This window comes from Myxine glutinosa, chromosome 6, assembly GCF_964187855.1.
Source record: "Myxine glutinosa chromosome 6, kmMyxGlut1.1, whole genome shotgun sequence".
In the NCBI taxonomy this organism is placed as follows: domain Eukaryota; kingdom Metazoa; phylum Chordata; class Myxini; order Myxiniformes; family Myxinidae; genus Myxine; species Myxine glutinosa.
In genome coordinates, this window is record NC_136266.1 from 150,401,503 (window position 1) to 150,422,615 (window position 21,113).

The window sequence follows — 21,113 nt, forward strand, 5'->3', positions numbered from 1 at the left end:
AGTTTTTAAAAATTTGAGCCGATAGGTGTTACGGCCTTGGCAAGATTGATGGAGACAGCGATCTGTTAGCTTATACACCGCCCAAATAGCTACAGTCACGTGAAAAAGTAAGTACACCCCATGTAAAGTTTTGACTTTTTCAACATACAGTATTTCCTGTCCAAACCTGGCATCAAATTTGTGCAGCCTCTTTCTAATGGTAGAATCGTGCACTTTGACATCAACAATGGCAAGAGCTACCTGTAGTTCCCGCGATGACATTCTGAGGTTCTTAGAGACTTCTTTCAGCATCTTGCGGTCTGCTCTCGGGCTGAACTTGCTGGGGCGGCTTGGTCTGAACAAGCTGGCAGTTGTTTGGAATCTTCTCCACTTGTAGATGATCTTCCGGACAGTCGAATGATTGATTTCAAATTGTTTGGAGATCTTTTAAAATCCCTTCCCAGACTCGTAGGCATCTATAACCTTCTTTCTGAAGGCCTCAGAGAGCTCTTTTGATCTGGGCATCTTTTGATCTGGGCTTGAACAAGCTGGCAGTTGTTTGGAATCTTCTCCACTTGAAGATGATCTTCCGGACAGTCGAATGATTGATTTCAAATTGTTTGGAGATCTATTTAAATCCCTTCCCAGACTCGTAGGCATCTACAGTCACATGAAAAAGTAAGTACACCCCATGTAAAGTTTTGACTTTTTCAACATATTTCAACATACAGCTATTTGATCTTCATTTCAACAATATTGATAGATAAAGGTGATATAATATAACAAATATCATGATACATTTACATTTTGTAGTCCATTGTATAATTTAAATGAACATAAATGCAAATTTCGCATGTGGAAAGAGTAAGTACACCCCCACATTTATCACCACTTCAAATACCTAAAATTAGAATCAGGTGCACCAGCTCAGGTGCAAATGATTAGAACATCGTTAGAGAGGATCTGGGTGGAACCTGTCTTATTTAAACCTCAGACATTTCGTTTGGTTTGCTCTTTGTTGTTGAAGTGTGCGGCGTCACCATGCCCAGATCAAAAGAGCTCTCTGAGGCCTTCAGAAAGAAGGTTATAGATGCCTACGAGTCTGGGAAGGGATTTAAAAAGATCTCCAAACAATTTGAAATCAATCATTCGACTGTCCGGAAGATCATCTACAAGTGGAGAAGATTCCAAACAACTGCCAGCTTGTTCAGGCCAAGCCGCCCCAGCAAGTTCAGACCGAGAGCAGACCGCAAGATGCTGAAAGAAGTCTCTAAGAACCTCAGAATGTCATCACGGGAACTACAGGTAGCTCTTGCCATTGTTGATGTCAAATTGCACGAGTCTACCATTAGAAAGAGGCTGCACAAATTTGATCTACATGGGAGGTGTGCCAGGAGGAAATCTTTGCTGTCCAGAAAGAACATCAGGGCAAGACTAAAGTTTGCCAATGAACACCTCAGCAAAGACCAGCACTTCTGGAACAATGTGCTCTGGACAGATGAGTCAAAGGTAGAGCTATTTGGCCACAGTACCAGAAGACATGTTTGGCGAAAACCAAAGACAGCATTTGACCACAAGAACCCGATACCAACTGTAAAGCATGGTGGTGGAAATATTATGGTTTGGGGCAGCTTTGCTGCATCAGGGCCTGGGCAGTTCATCATCATAGAATCCACAATGAATTCTTCATTGTACCAGAGGGTGCTTGAGGATAATGTGAGGCAATCTGTCGGAAAGTTGAAGCTCAACCGAAGGTGGACCTTGCAACATGACAATGACCCAAAACATACCAGTAAATCCACCAAGGAATGGCTGAAAATAAAGAAATTGAGGGTTCTGAAATGGCCAAGTCAAAGCCCGGATCTAAATCCCATCGAGATGTTGTTGGGGGATTTGAAACGAGCTGTGCATGCAAGAAACCCCTCAAACATCGCACAGCTGAAGGAATTCTGCATGGAGGAGTGGGCAAAAATTTCTCCCAGTCGATGTCAGAGACTGGTAGACAGTTATAAGAAACGCCTACTTGAGGTTGTTTCTGCCAAAGGGGGCAATATCACCTATTAGAGCCAAGGGTGTACTTACTTTTTCCACATGTGAAATTTGCATTCATGTTTATTTAAATTATACAATGGACTACAAAATGTAAATGTTTCATGATATTTGTAATATTATATCACCTTTATCTATCAATATTGTTGAAACTAGGGCATGCCCGTACTATATATATATCTAAAATTATATCCCCCCCCTCTATTTACATGAAATGGTTTGGTCCAAAGCGAACGGCTTGCGAGTACGGTGACAATCCCCCCCCTCTATTTACATGAAATGGTTTGGTCCAAAGCGAACGGCTTGCGAGTACGGTGACAATCCCCCCCCTCTATTTACATGAAATGGTTTGGTCCAAAGCGAACGGCTTGCGAGTACGGTGACAATCCCCCCCCTCTATTTACATGAAATGGTTTGGTCCAAAGCGAACGGCTTGCGGAGTTTGGTAAAGAAATCGCCATAGCTCGGTAACTACTTGTCCGATTAATATGAAACCTTGAAAAGGCACATCCTCAGGTCCCCAGCAATATACCTGGCAAGTTTCAAGTATATCGGACCCGTGGTTGTCGAGAAACAGCGGTCACAGACAAACACACAGACATACACACACACACACAGAGATTACTGGAATTATAGATAGACTAGGGCATGCCCGTACGTGGGTGCCCGTTCCTTGCCAAAAAAAAAAAAAAAACGCTACCCGTACGCTCTACCCCGCCCGTACGCCCGTACGCCCGTAAACAAAAAAAACAACGCTCTTCGCTTCCGCCCTTCGCTCTGACTGAATTGGGAGAAATAATGCGCATAAGAAATCGAGAAATTATTATTTTCTCCGGAAGAAATCGAATTACGAACCGTAATGGCGCACGCGCTCGGCTCGGCTCGCTCTCACATCGGCCACGCCTACGCAACAACGCGTTCTGTGATTGGCTGCCGGAAGTGCAGTCTTCACTGTCCGGAAGGTCGCATATCGCAGTTACGATGAATCGCAAATTAGTTTTAATTAGTTTTAAAACATAGTTGAACGCCAACATAGTTTGCCGACGGGAAATAAATGAATACGCTCTCAAATGTGCCGTCCGAGGCAGAGTCTGTTCGCCACGTTCGGCACACGTGATAGCTCGCTGCTCTCTGATTGGTTGAATCGTTTTTTGGACATAGCTCGGTAACTACTTCTCCGATTAATTTAAAACCTTGAAAAGGCACATCCTCGGGTCCCCAGCAATATACCTGGCAAGTTTCAAGTATATCGGACCCGTGGTCGTCGAGAAACAGCGGTCACAGACAAACACACAGACATACACACACACACACACACACACACACACACACACACACACACACACACACACACACACACACACACACACACACACACACACACACACACACACACACACACACACATTACTGGAATTATAGATAGATGAAGATCAAATAGCTGCATGTTGAAAAAGTCAAAACTTTACATGGGGTGTACTTACTTTTTCACGTGACTGTATAACCTTCTATCTGAAGGCCTCAGAGAGCTCTTTTGATCTAGGCATGGTGATGCCGCACACTTCAACAACAAAGAGCAAACCAAACTAAATGTCTGAGGTTTAAATAAGACAGGTTCCTCCAAGATCCTCTCTGGTGATGTTCTAATCATTTGCACCTGAGCTGGTGCACCTGATTCTAATTTTAGGTATTTGAAGTAGTGATAAATGTAGGGGTGCACTTACTTTTTCCACATGCGAAATTTGCATTTATGTTTATTTAAATTATACAATGGACTACAAAATGTAAATGTTTCATGATATTTGTTATATTATATCACCTTTATCTATCAATATTGTTGAAATGAAGATCAAATAGCTGTATGTTGAAATATGTTGAAAACGTCAAAACTTCACATGGGGTGTACTTACTTTTTCACGTGACTATGTGGAATTCTCTCATGTAGAGATTAAACCCACGTCGTTTGAACTTTGGCAGAGGTCATTATTTACTTTTAATGATCCAAAATGGCCGATAAAAAAGTACATTCCGGCAAGTCCTCGGTCTCTGACCGATTTTTTGTTTGTTTGTTTGTTTGTTTGTCTGTGAACAAAATATCTCAAAACGTTGTGGACGGATTCGGACGAAATTTGGCAGAGATGAAGTGTATGTGACAAGGACGAAATGATTAGATTTTGGTGAAGATTCAGATCTGGCCACTAGAATTTTTAAAGTGATTCTTCACCATTGGGAGATGGGGACAAAAACGATACATAGCAGGATATCTCAAAAGGTTGTGGATGGATTTGGACGAAACTTGGTGGACCGGTTGGGTGTTTGACAAGGACAATTCGATTCAATTTTGGTGAACATCCGGATCCAGCTCGTATAATTTTTTAAGCGATTCTTCACCATTGAGTAATTTGGCCAACCAGGTGGAGGTATGCTCTCTACTGAGTGCCGCTCGAGTTTGTTTATGCGTTTGTTTGTTTGTGCATTTGTTCGTTTATGAGTTTCTTTGTTTTTGAGCTTGTTTGTGGGTTTGTTAGTTTATGAGTTTGTTTGTTCATTTACGAGTTTGTTTGTGGGTTTGTTCGTTTACGAGTTTGTTTGTGGGTTTGTTTGTTTATGTGTGTCTTTGTTTATGAGTGTGTTTGTTTGTGTGTCTTTGTTTATGAGTTTGTTTTTTGTGGGTTTGTTCGTTTATGAGTTTGTTTGTGGGTTTGTTCATTTATGAGTTTGTTTGTGGGTGTGTTTGTTTATGAGTTTGTTTGTTTGTGTTTTGTTTGTTTGTGTGTCTGTTTATGAGTTTGTTTGTTTTTGTGTGTTTATTTGTTTATCACTTTACGCTCGCAAAGCGAAAAGCAGGGTTAGGCATTCGGGTGCGTACATTTTCATTTTCTTGGCAACTGTTGGTCCAATTGACACAAAATTTTGATGATAGGAGCGCCTCTACCTGTATAATTTTTTTATTCATAATTATGACGTCACAGGTCACGTGGAACAGACGCCAACTTGGAAAAATCTAAAAAGGTTGCACCTCTTTATCTCCGGAACCACTCCATGGAAAAAAAAATTGAAACATGGCTCATTGTCAAGTATTCCTCTTGGGGAATAAGATATCTTAATGATGATGTCATCGGTACCTTAATTATGACATCATAATTCGACAAGTACAACGCTTGATTCGATCAGTATGAATTCTTTTCTCTGTAATTCTTGGTCCGATTGACATGAAGTTTTCACCATAGCAGCGCCTCCACCTGTATAATATTTTAATGACGATTATGACATCATAGGTCACGTGGTACAGGCGCCATCTTGGAAAAACTTCACACCTCTATCTCTGAAACCACTCCATGGAAAAAATTAAGATCTGGCTCATTGTCAACTACTCCCCATTGGGAATAAGATATGTTAATGATGATGTCATCGGTGCCTTCATTATGATATCATAATTCGACAAGTACAACACTTATCCGATCATTATTTTAAAAAAATTCTGAGCAACTGTTGGTCTGATGGACACAAAATTTTCACCATAGGAGTGCCTCCTCCTGTAGAATATTTTAATGATAATCATGACGTCATAAGTCATGTGTACAGGGGCCATCTTGGAAAAACCAAAAAACGTTGCACCTCTATATCTCCAAAACCACTATATGGAAAAAATTGAAACGTTTAATGATGACATCATTGGTGCCATAATTATGACGTCATAATTCGACAGGGACAATGCTTAGTCTGATCAGTTTGAAATTTATTAAGCGTGATCTATGCAACAATTATATTAGAGAATATAAATTTATGACGTCATCGCTCACGTGGTCTGGCAGCCATATTGCATCAGAGAATATATTGGATCATATTGAATACCATCTAGTTTATAAGTTTGTTTGTTTTTGAGTTTGTTTGTTTATGAGTTTGTTTGTGGGTTTGTGGATTGTTTGTGTGTGTTTGTTTGTTGATGAGTTTGTTTGTTTGTTTGTTTATGGGTTTGTTTGTTTGTTTATGAGTTTGTTTGTGTGTTTATTTGTTTGTGCGTTTTGTTTATGAGTTTGTTTGTTTGTTTATGGGTTTGTTTGTTTGTTTATGAGTTTGTTTGTTTGTTTATGAGTTTGTTTGTGTGTTTATTTGTTTGTGCATTTTGTTTGTGAGTTTGTTTGTGAGTTTGTATGTTTGTGGGCTATGTTGGTGGATTGTTTGTGTATTTTTTGTGTTTGTTTACGAGTTCAACTTCTATGCTCTCCTGAACCGCTGGAAGGAATGAGTTGAAAACTGGTGGTTGTACTTGTGGTGTGCATGAGAATAATTTAGGGGGCAAAAGGTCAAGCCGAGGGGGTGGGGGGAGAGGGTGTCATGTGATGAACCCAATTCTCTCTCTGTAATGCTTCAGTCACATTTGGCTCGGCGGCCGTAGGGTCTAAAAAATCTACGGCCACTAGCAATTATAGGGCGGCCGCAGTATTTCCACGGTCACACAATGTAGCAGTCATATATGTTTTTATTTTTCGGGTAGCCGCACGGGGTATTTAGAAATTGTGGAGACCGAAAACGTGGGGGTGCCGTACGGTCTTTGATTTGATGTCGCACGGTGACCTTAGGGTGTCCCTGCGGTGGCCATATAATTTTCAAGGCAGACGCAAGGTAGCCTCAAGGTGCCCGCAGGGGGGCCCTAAGGCGAACGTGCGGCCAGACGGACGGTAACGAGTGGGTATATATACCAGTTCTTTTTCATATGTATAACAGCACTTTCAGTTGTCATGGCTACGGCTTGTCGAATTGCTACGGCCGACCGAGAAATGAAAAAAGTTTTAACTCCGCGCTATAATTCCACGGCGACCCCTACGGCCTGTAAAAGATAGCCATACGCCCTAGGGCCACCCTGAGGCCACCTCAGAAACTCTGCGGCCGCCGCTCGTTTCTGTCAATTTAGGGGGGGTACGGCCGCCGTATCCTAGCCGTAGAGCAAATGTGACTGAGGAGTAAATGTGTGTCATATTGAGCCGCCTAGTGGGAGTGTGAATCTTGGACATGATCTTGGCCCATGTTGGTATCCCCAGGCGGCCTCACTATCTTTCCGTTTTGTACATAATTCCTGAAAATCCTGGAAAGGGCCTGCTCACTCATAGGAGCCCATCTAGTTGCTTCATGCATAACACAGCGTCATGATAGAAAACGACGTTCATACCTTTGCCAGACTGGCAGTGAAGAGAACGCACTCAAAGAGATCCCCCATTCGTTGAAGAAACTCGTCGACAAATGGCCTTTTGAGTACGTAGACCTGCGGTTGGCACGCAAAAAAGGAAAAAAATGAAGTTTCATAATCCCAAACAACAACATTGCAAGGCATTGGACTAAATGCAACACTGGATATTGAAGACAAACTTTGTTTGAGGGTAGTTTAAGTTGACGTGGATCTTACGTCGAAGACCATGCAGAAATAATTGTTCAATGCTGAGATTCCGTACAAAATAAATTGTCCACCATGGACAAGGTAAACAGGAAGCAACATCAATTCCACTCAAAGCATTCTGGGAGAGGCCAAGATGGTGGCCAAAAGTGAGGTGTACTGTGGAAGAGAGGGACATCATCAAGTTCCTCGTCAAACAATCTGAAATTCACGAGAGGCTATTCACACAATTTGGTGGTGCGTGTGTTTCGCACCGTTGTGCGTTTGAATGGTGCAAAGAGTTCACAAATGGCTGTGAACTGGTCCGTGACTTTAGAGCGTTCTCACATGCAACTACCTGCTGTCAATTAAACATCAAATACGTTGAACAGCTAATTCTGGAGTATCATCGGATTACTACTACTTCATTCATATGCAGCACAAGTCTGCGAGTAGCATCATTGGCTGAGGGCATGGCGGTGCAGCTGATGCAGTGCCCATGTGGAGTAAAGCAGGAATTTGCAATTTGTTCGTGGTGCTGGCGATAGCTCGTCTACACTTCGCGAAGGACACCGTGAGATCTTCAAAGTCCATCAACTAATGCCAACACACGGGACACCCGTTTAACATCTATCTGAGGGACGGCAAACACATTGATGAATCTCCCTGCATGTAAAACACCAGGACAGACAGCTTATGGCTGGATCTGGATTCTAGCCCAGGACAGACAGCTTAGAGCTGGGTCGGGATTCTAACGCAGGACAGACAGCTTATAGCTGCGACGGGATTCTAGCCCAGGACAGACAGCTTAGAGCTGGGTCGGGATTCTAACGCAGGACAGACAGCTTATAGCTGCGACGGGATTCTAGCCCAGGACAGACAACTTAGAGCTGGGTCGGGATTCTAACGCAGGACAGACAGCTTATAGCTGCGACGGGATTCTAGCCCAGGACAGACAGCTTAGAGCTGGGTCGGGATTCTAACGCAGGACAGACAGCTTATAGCTGGGTCGGGATTCTAACGCAGGACAGACAGCTTATAGCTGCGACTGGATTCTAACGCAGGACAGACAGCTTATAGCTGGGTCGGGATTCTAACGCAGGACAGACAGCTTATAGCTGCGACTGGATTCTAACGCAGGACAGACAGCTTATAGCTGGGTCGGGATTCTAACGCAGGACAGACAGCTTATAGCTGCGACTGGATTCTAACGCAGGACAGACAGCTTATAGCTGCGACGGGATTCTAGCCCAGGACAGACAACTTATAGCTGCGACGGGATTCTAGCCCAGGACAGACAACTTAGAGCTGGGTCGGGATTCTAACGCAGGACAGACAGCTTATAGCTGCGACGGGATTCTAGCCCAGGACAGACAGCTTAGAGCTGGGTCGGGATTCTAACGCAGGACAGACAGCTTATAGCTGCGACGGGATTCTAGCCCAGGACAGACAACTTAGAGCTGGGTCGGGATTCTAACGCAGGACAGACAGCTTATAGCTGCGATGGGATTCTAGCCCAGGACAGACAACTTAGAGCTGGGTCTGGATTCTAACGCAGGACAGACAGCTTATAGCTGCGACGGGATTCTAGCCCAGGACAGACAACTTAGAGCTGGGTCGGGATTCTAACGCAGGACAGACAGCTTATAGCTGCGACTGGATTCTAACGCAGGACAGACAGCTTATAGCTGGGTCGGGATTTTAACGCAGGACAGACAGCTTATAGCTGCGACGGGATTCTAGCCCAGGACAGACAGCTTAGAGCTGGGTCGGGATTCTAACGCAGGACAAACAGCTTATAGCTGGGTCGGGATTCTAACGCAGGACAGACAGCTTAGAGCTGGGTCGGGATTCTAACGTAGGACAGACAGCTTATAGCTGGGTCGGGATTCTAACGCAGGGCAGACAGCTTATAGCTGCGACGGGATTCTAGCCCAGGACAGACAGCTTAGAGCTGGGTCGGGATTCTAACGCAGGACAAACAACTTATAGCTGGGTCGGGATTCTAACGCAGGACAGACAGCTTAGAGCTGCAACTGGATTCTAACGCAGGACAGACAGCTTATAGCTGGGTCGGGATTCTAACGCAGGACAGACAGCTTATAGCTGGGTCGGGATTCTAACGTAGGACAGACAGCTTATAGCTGCGACTGGATTCTAACGCAGGACAGACAGCTTATAGCTGGGTCGGGATTCTAACGCAGGACAGACAGCTTATAGCTGCGACGGGATTCTAGCCCAGGACAGACAGCTTAGAGCTGGGTCGGGATTCTAACCCAGGACAGACAGCTTATAGCTGGGTCGGGATTCTAACCCAGGACAAACAGCTTATACCCGGGACGGGATTCTAACCCAGGACAAACAGCTTATAGTCGAGCGTGTGTACCTCCAGGCCATCCTGACAGCACTGCCCAGATTATAATACATGTCAAAATGCCGAACCATTGTACGACAGTGTTGGAAGTGTGGAAAGAATTGTTCATTCTGCAGAGAAAAATGAAAACCCAGAGCGAGTAAGACGATTTATTGCATTGTATAGATTTGAGACGTGAGAGGACCGAGTATTTATTGTATCGATTTTTTTTTAACTTCCTGTATACATGCAAACCAATGACTGCGCATATACACCATTTGCGCAAGAAAAATGAATAAAACTCGAAATTGCATCAATAACAATAATTTTGAACCCCCACATTCACTATTTGGACCCAAGAGCTCTCAAATGGCGTACGATTCAGCATTGTACGTGTTGTGGTTACAACGTTTACCCCGATCAGATGCAAACAGGAGACTTGCATTTATATATATTGTTGCGGATATGGGATTTGGCCTCCATCCATATCCGCTTGTAAATATTCCCCTATTTCCCCAATACTTCCCAACTATCCCCAATCCCCCATTCCCTAGTCCCATTGTCTGTAAACAACACTCTGTAGCCCCGCCCTTCCCCTATTTCCCCCCTTAAATGTCGCATCCAGGTTCACCGCATCTCACGTAGACAACTATAGGACATCTTGCTAGTTATTCTTAGTCTATGTCAGTTAAGGACTCGTTTCCATTAATTCTGACTCTTCGTTGCACCAGAATGTGATTGTATGGCACCGTTAGAAAGTTTAGGACCTCCCAATACCTCCCCGCAGCTCTTCCTCATGGTACAACAACAACAACAACAACAGCGGCGGCGGCGCGGGGAGTGTGCGTCCTCACTCCGGCTTGGTTAGCCGCCATTGAACATGTGCTCCGACGGGGTTACCACGCAGGGGCTCGCTGTCAGCTCCTCGTCAAGGGCGGAGCCCGGTAACCCCCCTGCACCCAATGGAAGCGGCGGACCGATTCCATCTGGGGCGGAGCCGGCGAGCCGAGGGCGTGTCACTCCCCGCTGGGCATGCGCAGGGAGAGGGAGGTGACGTGAGATGCGCCTCAGCTTGGAGAGAAAAGGACGCCACCAACCGAGCGCTGCGATACCTCCCCGCATCTCTGGACTGGACCGAGCTGTATTCTGCCCCTGAGCCAAGGTGCACCTTGTGCTATCGACTGCCTGCCCTTCCTTGCCATCAATCCCTGTGTAAGTCAGTCTTGTCCCGTTTGTCTGTGGTCTGTCGGGGATAAGATAAGACTGTGTCTAAGTGCCCATCTTTCTGTGCTTTACCTCTTACCGTGTAATCTACCCGTTTCTGCATCACCAATATTATATCCTCCTCCGGAGGTCTTGAGAACTGTACCCCTTGTGTCGTTGCATTTATCCCAGCCGTTGTGTCCTTTCCTTCATTGATTTAGCATAGCGCGACTTGGTCAACGTCGAGTGGAATCGGGCGGGATAGGGTTCTAATCGGGGAGTAACTGTGCGGACGCGGTAATACCAAACCGCTCGGTAAACTAACAACTAAAACCGCGTCTGTAACAATTGGTTGTCAGGAGTTGGATTCGGACCTGGGACTAAATTTGTTAGGCCCAAATTTTGGAACACCAATTGTGTTATACAGTAACAATTGGTGTCGAGGAGTGAGATCGGACCCGAAGCGCGCTTCACGCGCTCGAAATTATTAACGGCGAAATTTGATTGTGTTTTACAAAAATAAAAACCCGAATTTTGAAAGTCGCGCTATGGCGGATCAAGACGGCTGGGTTCCGGTAGAGGAGAGTGAGGCAGGGTCGATCCAGGACGAAATTGAGGGACATGAGGAGAGCGAAGCAGTGAGGGTGGCAGGGTCGCAAAATCGCGTCCTCGCGCACGAGGTGACGGGCGCGCAAAATGGCGCCTCGCACATGGCCACAGCGACCGCGCCCGCGACCGTAGTAGCGCCGCTGGTAGATTTGGACCTTTTTAAAATACAAATGAAGGCCCTTATGGCCCAGAATAGTGAGCAAATGAGGGCTGATAGTGAGCGATTGGAGGGCGAAATGGGGTCCAATAGCGAGAAATTGAGGGAGGACATGGGGGCCAGTAGCCAACGGTTAGAACAAAGGATGGGGTCCAATAGCGAGAAATTGAGGGAGGACATGGGGGCCCAGATCGGAGGGTTAGGGAGTAGAATAGAGGGATTAGACAATAGATATGGGGAAATACAGGAGGGGTTAATGGGGGTAGAAAACAGAATGGCCGCTCAAGAGAATCAAATGGAAGGGATGCAAAAGGGGTTAGAGGGGTTAGAAAACAGTATGGAAGGCAAATTGAGGCACATGAGGGACCAAGCGGAAAGGGAAGTTAAACAAATGGGGCAGCAGATAGAGGGGGTCAGAATGGGGGTAGAAACCAAACTGGATGCTCACAGGGAGGAAATGGAGCAGATGAGGGTGGCATCTGGGCAGGAGATGCAAGTGATGGGAGAAGAGATCAGAAGAGGTGTGAGTGAGGAGGTCGGAGGGGTGCGCGAGGAGGTGAGGCACTGTAAGGAGCGCATGGAGAAGGAGGTGAGAAAGGGGACTGTAAAGTTACAAGGGGGCATAGAGGACCTGACGCAGGAGGTGGAACAGCTGACGGAGGGACAAAAAGGACTAACGGAGCAGGTTCAAAGGAACACTGCGGTACTAGGAGGGTTAAAAGCGACACAGAAAGAACTAAAAGACGACTTGATAGCGACGAAGAGGGAATGTCAGATGGTACGTGAGGCACTGACAACGAGGTTGGACGAGGTGACAGAGGTAATGGAGACGAAGTTTCCGTTTCCGGTCTTGCTGGCGATGGTTCGTTTTTTCGCAGCTCTCCACGCTCTCCATCGAAATCGAAGTTAAGTAATTGTTCCAATTTGTATTTTCGTTATAACTGTATTTCTTTTATGGTGTATGTACGTATATTGTCCCGTCAAAGATTTTCGGTGCAAATCTTTCATACCTGTATTGAAAATCGTGTTAATTCGTGTCGTCTTGAGGTCTTGTACAGTGTACACTGTACAACCTTGAGGCTTTGTTTTTCTCTCAGCGCCTGTCGTTTGTGATCCAATAACTTTCGTTCTCTGTTTTCGCAGTCTTTCCACCCCAAAGCCTACTTCCTTATGTAAATCTCAACTCAAAAAAACAAAAAAAAAAGACATTACCTTCTCTGTGCTCATTCGTTTATTCATTCTTATTTGTTCGTTCGTTCTTCGACCACGTGTTTCTCCCCCATTTCCCCAGATAGATTGTCAAATTTCAACTCGTTATTTTATCGTCCATGCGATATTGTTTGATTATAGTTAGTTTTGGTTTGAATTTCCTGTAACTCGTATTTAATTAATCGTGTTCTGCTCCTCGTGTGTGGCCTTGTAGTTGTACCCCCGTCGGTGTTTTATTAACTTAAGCGTGTTTTGCTTGGCTCTTGGTTTTTTCCCTTCTACCCCGGACTGTAAGGCACTGTAAGGAGCGCATGGAGAAGGAGGTGAGAAAGGGGACTGTAAAGTGGACCCTAAAGAAAGGGGACTGTAATGTTTGGCCACACAGTTGACATCGCACGTGACAAAGCCGAATGCCTCAACTCTGTGTTCGCCTCAAAATCCTTAGTCCCAAACCCATCTCTCTCTGTTCCCACCTTTCCCAGTCGAACCCAACTGCTCCTGGACTCTGTGTCCTTCTCTCCTGACAAGGTGGAGGAGTTTTTGTCAAACCTCGACTCTGATTCTGCAACTGGACCAGACGGCATCAGCCCACGGGTCCTAAAATCCTGCTCTGCCGCTCTATCTCACCCTCTCTCTGTTCTTTTCACCCTATCCTTTGCTCAAGGTCATCTGCCAGCATCCTGGAAATCAGCTAACATTACCGCTTTACACAAAAAAGGTGCAAAAACAGATCCTTGCAACTACAGACCAATCAGCCTGCTCCCAATTATCAGCAAAGTCATGGAATCCATCATTGCTTCGGATATGAAATCTTTCCTCTTCTCCAATGGCTTGATCTCTGATCATCAATTTGGTTTCAGACCAGGTCACTCTACTCTGGACATGCTGCTTCTGCTGTCTCAACAATGGATGGAGGTCCTCAATGCCAAACAGGAAATCAGAGCTGTCTCCCTTGACATATCAAGGGCCTTTGATACGGTCTGGCACCCAGCTCTGCTCACCAAACTCTCCTCCTATGGTATCCATGGAAATCTCCATGCATGGCTTGCGGACTTCCTCTCTGGTCGTAGTCAACGTGTGGCCCTGAATGGATTTCTCTCATCTCCCCTTCCTGTTCAGGCTGGAGTTCCCCAAGGAAGTGTGCTGGGCCCTGTGCTTTTTCTGGTCTTTATCAATGATCTCTCTGACTCTCTGGAAAATCCTCTCTATCTCTTTGCTGATGACTCCACTCTCTGCCGCTCCATTCCTCTTCCCTCAGATCGGCAGTCTGCAGCCTCCTCACTCTCTGAAGACCTGGACAAAATCACAGACTGGTCAAACAAGTGGAACATGTCTTTCAATCCTGACAAATCTCACTCTCTTACTATGTCTCTCCGAAAAGATCGACTGGACAACCCTCCCATCTACTTTCTCAACAATCCTCTCCAAGAAGTTCTGTCACTCAAGCTTTTGGGTCTCACTATCTGCCATGATCTTTCTTGGGAAAACCACATTTCCAAGCTGGCCTCCAAAGCCAGTCGCCGACTGGGCATCCTCCGTCGTGCGAAGTCCTTCCTCGGCACACCTGAGCTCCTCACCACATACAAGGCTTTCATCCGCAGCTCAATGGAATACTGTTCTCCCCTATGGGCTGGTGCTCCTGCCTCACACCTGGCTCGGCTTCACGCTGTTGAATCCAAAGCTTTCAAAATCATTGGAATCTCCCGCGATGAAGCTATCTCTGAGGGCCTTTCACTCACTCACCGCAGGCAGGTAGGTGGCCTTTCTGTCTTCTACCGACTCCTCTCCGGCCTTGCTCCCCCAGCTCTCTCTGTGCTCTGTCCCCCAAATATTCCTACAGGTCGCACAAGATCTGCCAGCAACCCTCTGATGGTTAAACTGCCGAAATCTCGGCTCTCTGCTCACCTTCACTCTTTCATTCCTCTTTTCTCCCGCCTGTGGAACAAACTCCCACACTCCCTTCAATCCCTCTCCTCCCTCCAGGTCTTTAAAACAGCTGTTCACCACCATCTCTTATCTTCCCCCATCCATAACCTTGATCTTTTCTACCCCCACTAATTCACCCCAGATCCACCTTGTTTGAAATTCCAACTTCTTTCCTGGAAATCCTGGCAGTGTCCATATGTTTATACCTCTCCCACCCCCCCCCCCCCCTTCACATGCCTCCCCCCCTTCACATGCCTCCCCCCCAAAGCCCTCTCCCTCCCACAGATCTCTCGATGTCTCCATGTCTCTCGGCCCCTGCTCTCAAATGTTGTGTTTGTGTCCTTCCCCCTCTCTCCCCATCTTGTCTACCGCTCCCGATGTTATTTGTTTTATGTGTCTGTTTGTCTTTCTGTGTGATTAATGTTCGCTCTTTCACGAGCCTCGATCTTGTATACAAAAAAAAAAAGAAAAAAAAAAAGAAGGACCGGCAGGTGAGGACGCACATGGAAACGGTCAAGGTAGCCTTAGAGGACGAACTTGAGGAGACGTACCGGGAAATAAAAGAGGTGAAGCAGAAATTAGAAGAAGTGGAAGAAGGGGTAAGCGAAATTAAGAAGCGACGGAGAGAGGATAAGAAAGAGATAAAGGAGGAAGTAAAAGAATTGGTCCAAAGTCTGTGTTCGGATCGTGATGATGTGCTCATTAACCGGATGAGGGATTCGCAGGTGATGGAGGAGAAGCGAAGAGGAAGAGGACCCGGTGTAAGTGGTGACCAATATGGTCGTGCGTATGATGCGCCAGGTGATTTAATAAGCTTGGGGGTCGAGATGGACCCGGGTGTTCGTGAGAGGCCGTTGGTGAAGTGTGCGACAGGTCTGGTGTGCGAAAAAGGAGGTGTGTGAGAAAGTCCGACTATGGGGTGTATGAGGAAAAAGTGCGTGCCAAGGAGTGAGGGTGCTGTCGAGAGTGAGTCGGTCGTAGCGCGTGTGCGAGGGAGCACATGGAAGCGCGTGGTGAGGAGTGTTACGGAGGGTGTAAAGGGAGAATGCACGCCTGTGGTGAGTGTTACAGAGGGTGTAACGGGAGAGTGTGCGCGAGAGAGGTGTGTAACGGACGGGTGCATGAGGAAAGAGTGCGCTGTCAAAGGCAAGGAAGAATGCACGCCTGTGGTGAGTGTTACAGAGGGTGTGACGGGAGAGTGTGCGCAAGAGTGTGCACGAGAAAGGTGTGTAACGGACAGGTGCATGAGGAAAGAGTGCGCTGTCGGGAGTAAGGGTGAGTGCGCTGTCAAGAGTGGTGGTGAGAGTGGTGAGAGTGGCACGGAGCGTGAGTTGGTTGTGACAGGTGGGCGAGGATGCACACCTGGAATGGTAGAGCGTGTGTGGGAATGCACACTTGAGTTGGTCGTGAGGCACGTGGTTGGGTGTGCGAATGAAAGCACACCTGTAATTGTCACAGAGGAGGTGACCGAGGAAGGGGCGCGAAGAGGTGTGTTGGTGAGGTGTGCGAGCGACGAATGTGTGCCAAGGTGTTCGGTGGGCAGGTGTGTGACCAAGTCGGTGAGCGGAATGAGTGTACCGAGGTGTGTAAGGAAAGGTACGAGGAGCATGGGAACCGCTGGAGGTATGAGCAAGAAAGGGGTAGCGTATGCATGTAAGCATGCAGGTGAAGCATCGACGGTAACCGGGTTAGAGGTTAGAACGACTTATAGCCGAATCGGGCCCTCGGTGCGCGTCGGGCAGCTTCGCGTGCCGCGAGGACCAGCGGGGATCCGAACCACGGTGGTTTCGAAAGAACCGCCGTACGCGATCCACGCTGTGCCTCGCTTGGAACGGCCGCGTCCGGGCTCCACTAGGCGGAGCGGGCAGCCCGATAGGAAGGGTCGTCATGGCGACCACTTTTTGTTGAGGCATTCCGGCAGGTCGAGATCGGGCCATGGGATGGCTCCGTGCCGAGATGGTGCGTGGGATCTCGGCCCGGGTAAACCTCCTTCCCTGCACCGAATGCGGGACGTATCCAGCCGCTGGCACCAAAGAACCCGCGTTCATTGCTCGGCTGTACGAAGCCGAGCTTTGGAAGGGAATTGGCGAACCGAGAGGATGTAATAAGTAGACGAGTGATAGTGATAGTGATCGTGATTTGATACGAAATTTATAATAGTGGGTAGAATTGGCAGTAAATGGAAAATTTTTGAATTGGTTGGAATTTGGACGAGCAAAATTTATAGTGAGAGACCCCCGATGTGGTGGGATGGCAAATCCACCATCCCTCACAGGTGGGGCAAATGCGCAATAGTTTATGGGGTGGCTATGACAACCGAGCCAGGGAGGGCTTGGTTATATTGTAGGGATCTAGCGAAGATGACATTAGGTGACGCTAAGGTTAGATAGTGACTGATACCTGTAGTGGGGACGCAGGTAGTTTAGTGTGGATGATAATGACGAGGGAGCGCAATAGTTTAAAGGGACGACTGGGAAGCGCAAGTTTCAGAGGGGAGTAGTTAGATGAGATGATGCTGTGTGAGAACTGGACAGGTGTGTGGAGCAGTGAGTGTTGTGGATCAGCGCGAATGCGCTTGGGGGAGAGAAGGGTGCAGGTGGCACCAGGTATGAGAGCACAGGTGTGCAAGTACAGGTGTGTGGAATACATGGAGCAGAGAATGAGTGGTGTGGAGAGAGTTGGAGTAAGTGGTACGGAGTGGTGTGCATGGTGCGAAGGTGTGGATGGGGGAAGAGTGGACCCCTTTCACGAGTACCCGGGGCGGGTAGTGTAAGTGTTAGGTAGAGGGTATAGGTAAATTGTGGGTGGATATTGGCATTTGTGGTGCGGTTGCAGAATGGTATTGTGGATGGGTGCATTAGTGTTGTGGAAATGGCTGGGCGTGTAGCCTGTTAGTGTGTGTAGTTGGTTTGGGCACTCCACCACTGTGAGGATGTTGGCCAGGTGAGGCCGCAGGTGGGCTCTGGGAGCCGTTAGTGTCAGTGGGTGCCTGAGGATCCCGGGTGTGGATCGGGCAGCCCGTGCCAGAGAGGGCACTGAGGGGGTGAGAGTGCGAGAGGGCCTTCCCCAGTTAGTTAGGTTAGGGTGAGGAGCAGGTAAGCTCGGGTGGCAACTACAGTGGTGGAGGTGTGCAGGTGGGTAGACCTGCTGGGAGAGCTACACGTCACAGCCCAGAAATTGTGCGAGAGCACCGAGTGTTGAATCGGGGGAGTGAGACCCCAAATTGAGAAGCACCACAGTTTGGTCAATGGGAATTGGTTTTTAGAACCCATAGTGTAAGTTGGCCAATGGATTGGCAGGGAAAGACCCCGGGTAATGTAAAGTTGTTAAAGTCATTTAGGAAATAGTTAGGATTGATGAACCTGTCGCACCATACGCAGCGACTTACCTGAGGTGATGATGATGACTCCACACCTGTGTTCCTTTGTTTTGTGTTGCAGGAAATGAGAATTGCTGTTGGATTTGTGAGACGCATCACGACGTGCATGAGACATTGGGGTGATTCCATCTCTCCCTCCTTAGGAGGGACTGATGATGAATTGGTGATGGCAAATTTTGATGTTGAGTTGGAGATGGCAAATTGTGATGAGAGTTGGAAATGGCAAATTTGATTGGTTAGGAGGGAGAGAAGACGAATTTGGTTTATGGGAGGAACGGGGAAGACAGTAGGGACGTTTGTTGATTTGTAAAGTAGATGTTTATGGGTAGTGTTGTGTTTTGTGGATACAGTAAGGGGTAAGGGAGGGGCAATGTAGGTTACCTGGTGGGGGGGGGGGGGGGCGTACGGTAGGAACGTACCTGTCTCACCTGGTTCCCATGTGCCCCCAGTGTGCATCACCTTGTATTGCGTGCACTTTTGCGCCCTTACCACCTTACTCACTTGTCTTCTTCTTTTGTCTCCCACCTCCGAGGATCTGGCTTTGGGGCAGAGAGAGAGGGGAGAGAGGTGCTGGCTCCGCAGTTGTGGGCCTGTACTTTCGCTGCTTGCTGCCTGGATCGATACACCATATGGACCGCAATTTTTGTGGCCGCCCACCATGGACCGCAGTTCTTTTGCGGCCAAGCACCACCCGTTGATGGACCTCTGGGTCAACGTGGCACCTATGCCATACAGGTGAACCACTTATAGTTGGCCCCCCTGACAGCCACAATTTAGAAATGGACGCGGTTGGCGCCTTTCTTTATTTTTGAAGGAAGCCAGAACACCAAGTGGGCTCCAAGGCAAGACCAGCGGCAGAACATCGGCCGGCTGCGACACCACCGGTGATTATTGAACACTTTATTGGTGCACCGGATGGTGCTGACTGTACATAATGGGGTGGTGCTTTTGGTGCTTGGATGGGGTGCTCTGCACATTATTAAAGGCCGTAGGGCCACAGAGCACTCGTGGGTTGGTGTATCGATGCTGGCATGCGTGCTCTCTCTATGCATAACATCTGCATGTGTTCCTCCAAAAACAGGTCCTGGATCGTAGTGTAAATATCAGTGTAGTCTTGTATAAATGATGCTCCCTACCGGCTGTATGTTTAGTTTGAGGATTCTTTCCGCGATTCGGTTATCCTGTGGGTGTGTTTCTGTGAGGAGAAGGGTGCAACGTCACAGGGGGACATATTTACTCATTTGTGAACATCTGTAAAACTGTCGCACTCAGGGTTGAGTTAATAGTAGAGGGAACTACATCTGAGTGCCACACTAACGTAGGTAAAAATTTATCGGGTCGGGACGCCCCGAGGTAGAGAAGGGTGCAATGTTGCGGATATGGGATTTGGCCTCCATCCATATCCGCTTGTAAATATTCCCCTATTTCCCCAATACTTCCCAACTATCCCCAATCCCCCATTCCCTAGTCCCATTGTCTGTAAACAACACTCTGTAGCCCCGCCCTTCCCCTATTTCCCCCCTTAAATGTCGCATCCAGGTTCACCGCATCTCACGTAGACAACTATAGGACATCTTGCTAGTTATTCTTAGTCTATGTCAGTTAAGGACTCGTTTCCATTAATTCTGACTCTTCGTTGCACCAGAATGTGATTGTATGGCACCGTTAGAAAGTTTAGGACCTCCCAATACCTCCCCGCAGCTCTTCCTCATGGTACAACAACAACAACAACAACAACAACAACAACAACAACAACAACAGCGGCGGCGGCGCGGGGAGTGTGCGTCCTCACTCCGGCTTGGTTAGCCGCCATTGAACATGTGCTCCGACGGGGTTACCACGCAGGGGCTCGCTGTCAGCTCCTCGTCAAGGGCGGAGCCCGGTAACCCCCCGCACCCAATGGAAGCGGCGGACCGATTCCATCTGGGGCGGAGCCGGCGAGCCGAGGGCGTGTCACTCCCCGCTGGGCATGCGCAGGGAGAGGGAGGTGACGTGAGATGCGCCTCAGCTTGGAGAGAAAAGGACGCCACCAACCGAGCGCTGCGATACCTCCCCGCATCTCTGGACTGGACCGAGCTGTATTCTGCCCCTGAGCCAAGGTGCACCTTGTGCTATCGACTGCCTGCCCTTCCTTGCCATCAATCCCTGTGTAAGTCAGTCTTGTCCCGTTTGTCTGTGGTCTGTCGGGGATAAGATAAGACTGTGTCTAAGTGCCCATCTTTCTGTGCTTTACCTCTTACCGTGTAATCTACCCGTTTCTGCATCACCAATATTATATCCTCCTCCGGAGGTCTTGAGAACTGTACCCCTTGTGTCGTTGCATTTATCCCAGCCGTTGTGTCCTTTCCTTCATTGATTTAGCATAGCGCGACTTGGTCAACGTCGAGTGGAATCGGGCGGGATAGGGTTCTAATCGGGGAGTAACTGTGCGGACGCGGTAATACCAAACCGCTCGGTAAACTAACATCTAAAACCGCGTCTGTAACAATATATATACACACACAGTATCTATATATACTAGGGCATGCCCGTACTATATATATATCTAAAATTATATCCCCGCCCTCTATTTACATGAAATGGTTTGGTCCATTCGCAAAGCCAAAGCGAACGGCTTGCGAGTACGGTGACAATCCCCCCCCCCCCCCCTCTATGTACATGAAATGGTTTGGTCCATTCGCAAAGCCAAAGCGAACGGCTTGCGAGTACGGTGACAATGCCCCCCCTCTATTTACATGAAATGGTTTGGTCCAAAGCGAACGGCTTGCGAGTACGGTGACAATCCCCCCCCTCTATTTACATGAAATGGTTTGGTCCAAAGCGAACGGCTTGCGGAGTTTGGTAAAGAAATCGCCATAGCTCGGTAACTACTTGTCCG

At 47.6% G+C, this 21,113-nt stretch overlaps 1 protein-coding gene across 1 annotated transcript in view; it reads right to left on the reverse strand.

The window, feature by feature from the left end:
- Window positions 1–21,113, reverse strand: part of LOC137428877 (CTD small phosphatase-like protein) — a gene marked incomplete in the record, with an annotated part of 53,411 nt that overhangs the window by 7,601 nt on the left and 24,697 nt on the right. Inside the window, 1 exon segment of the mRNA XM_068118725.2 lies at window positions 7,199–7,291. Within this exon segment, the coding sequence (XP_067974826.2) occupies window positions 7,199–7,291 (93 nt within the window).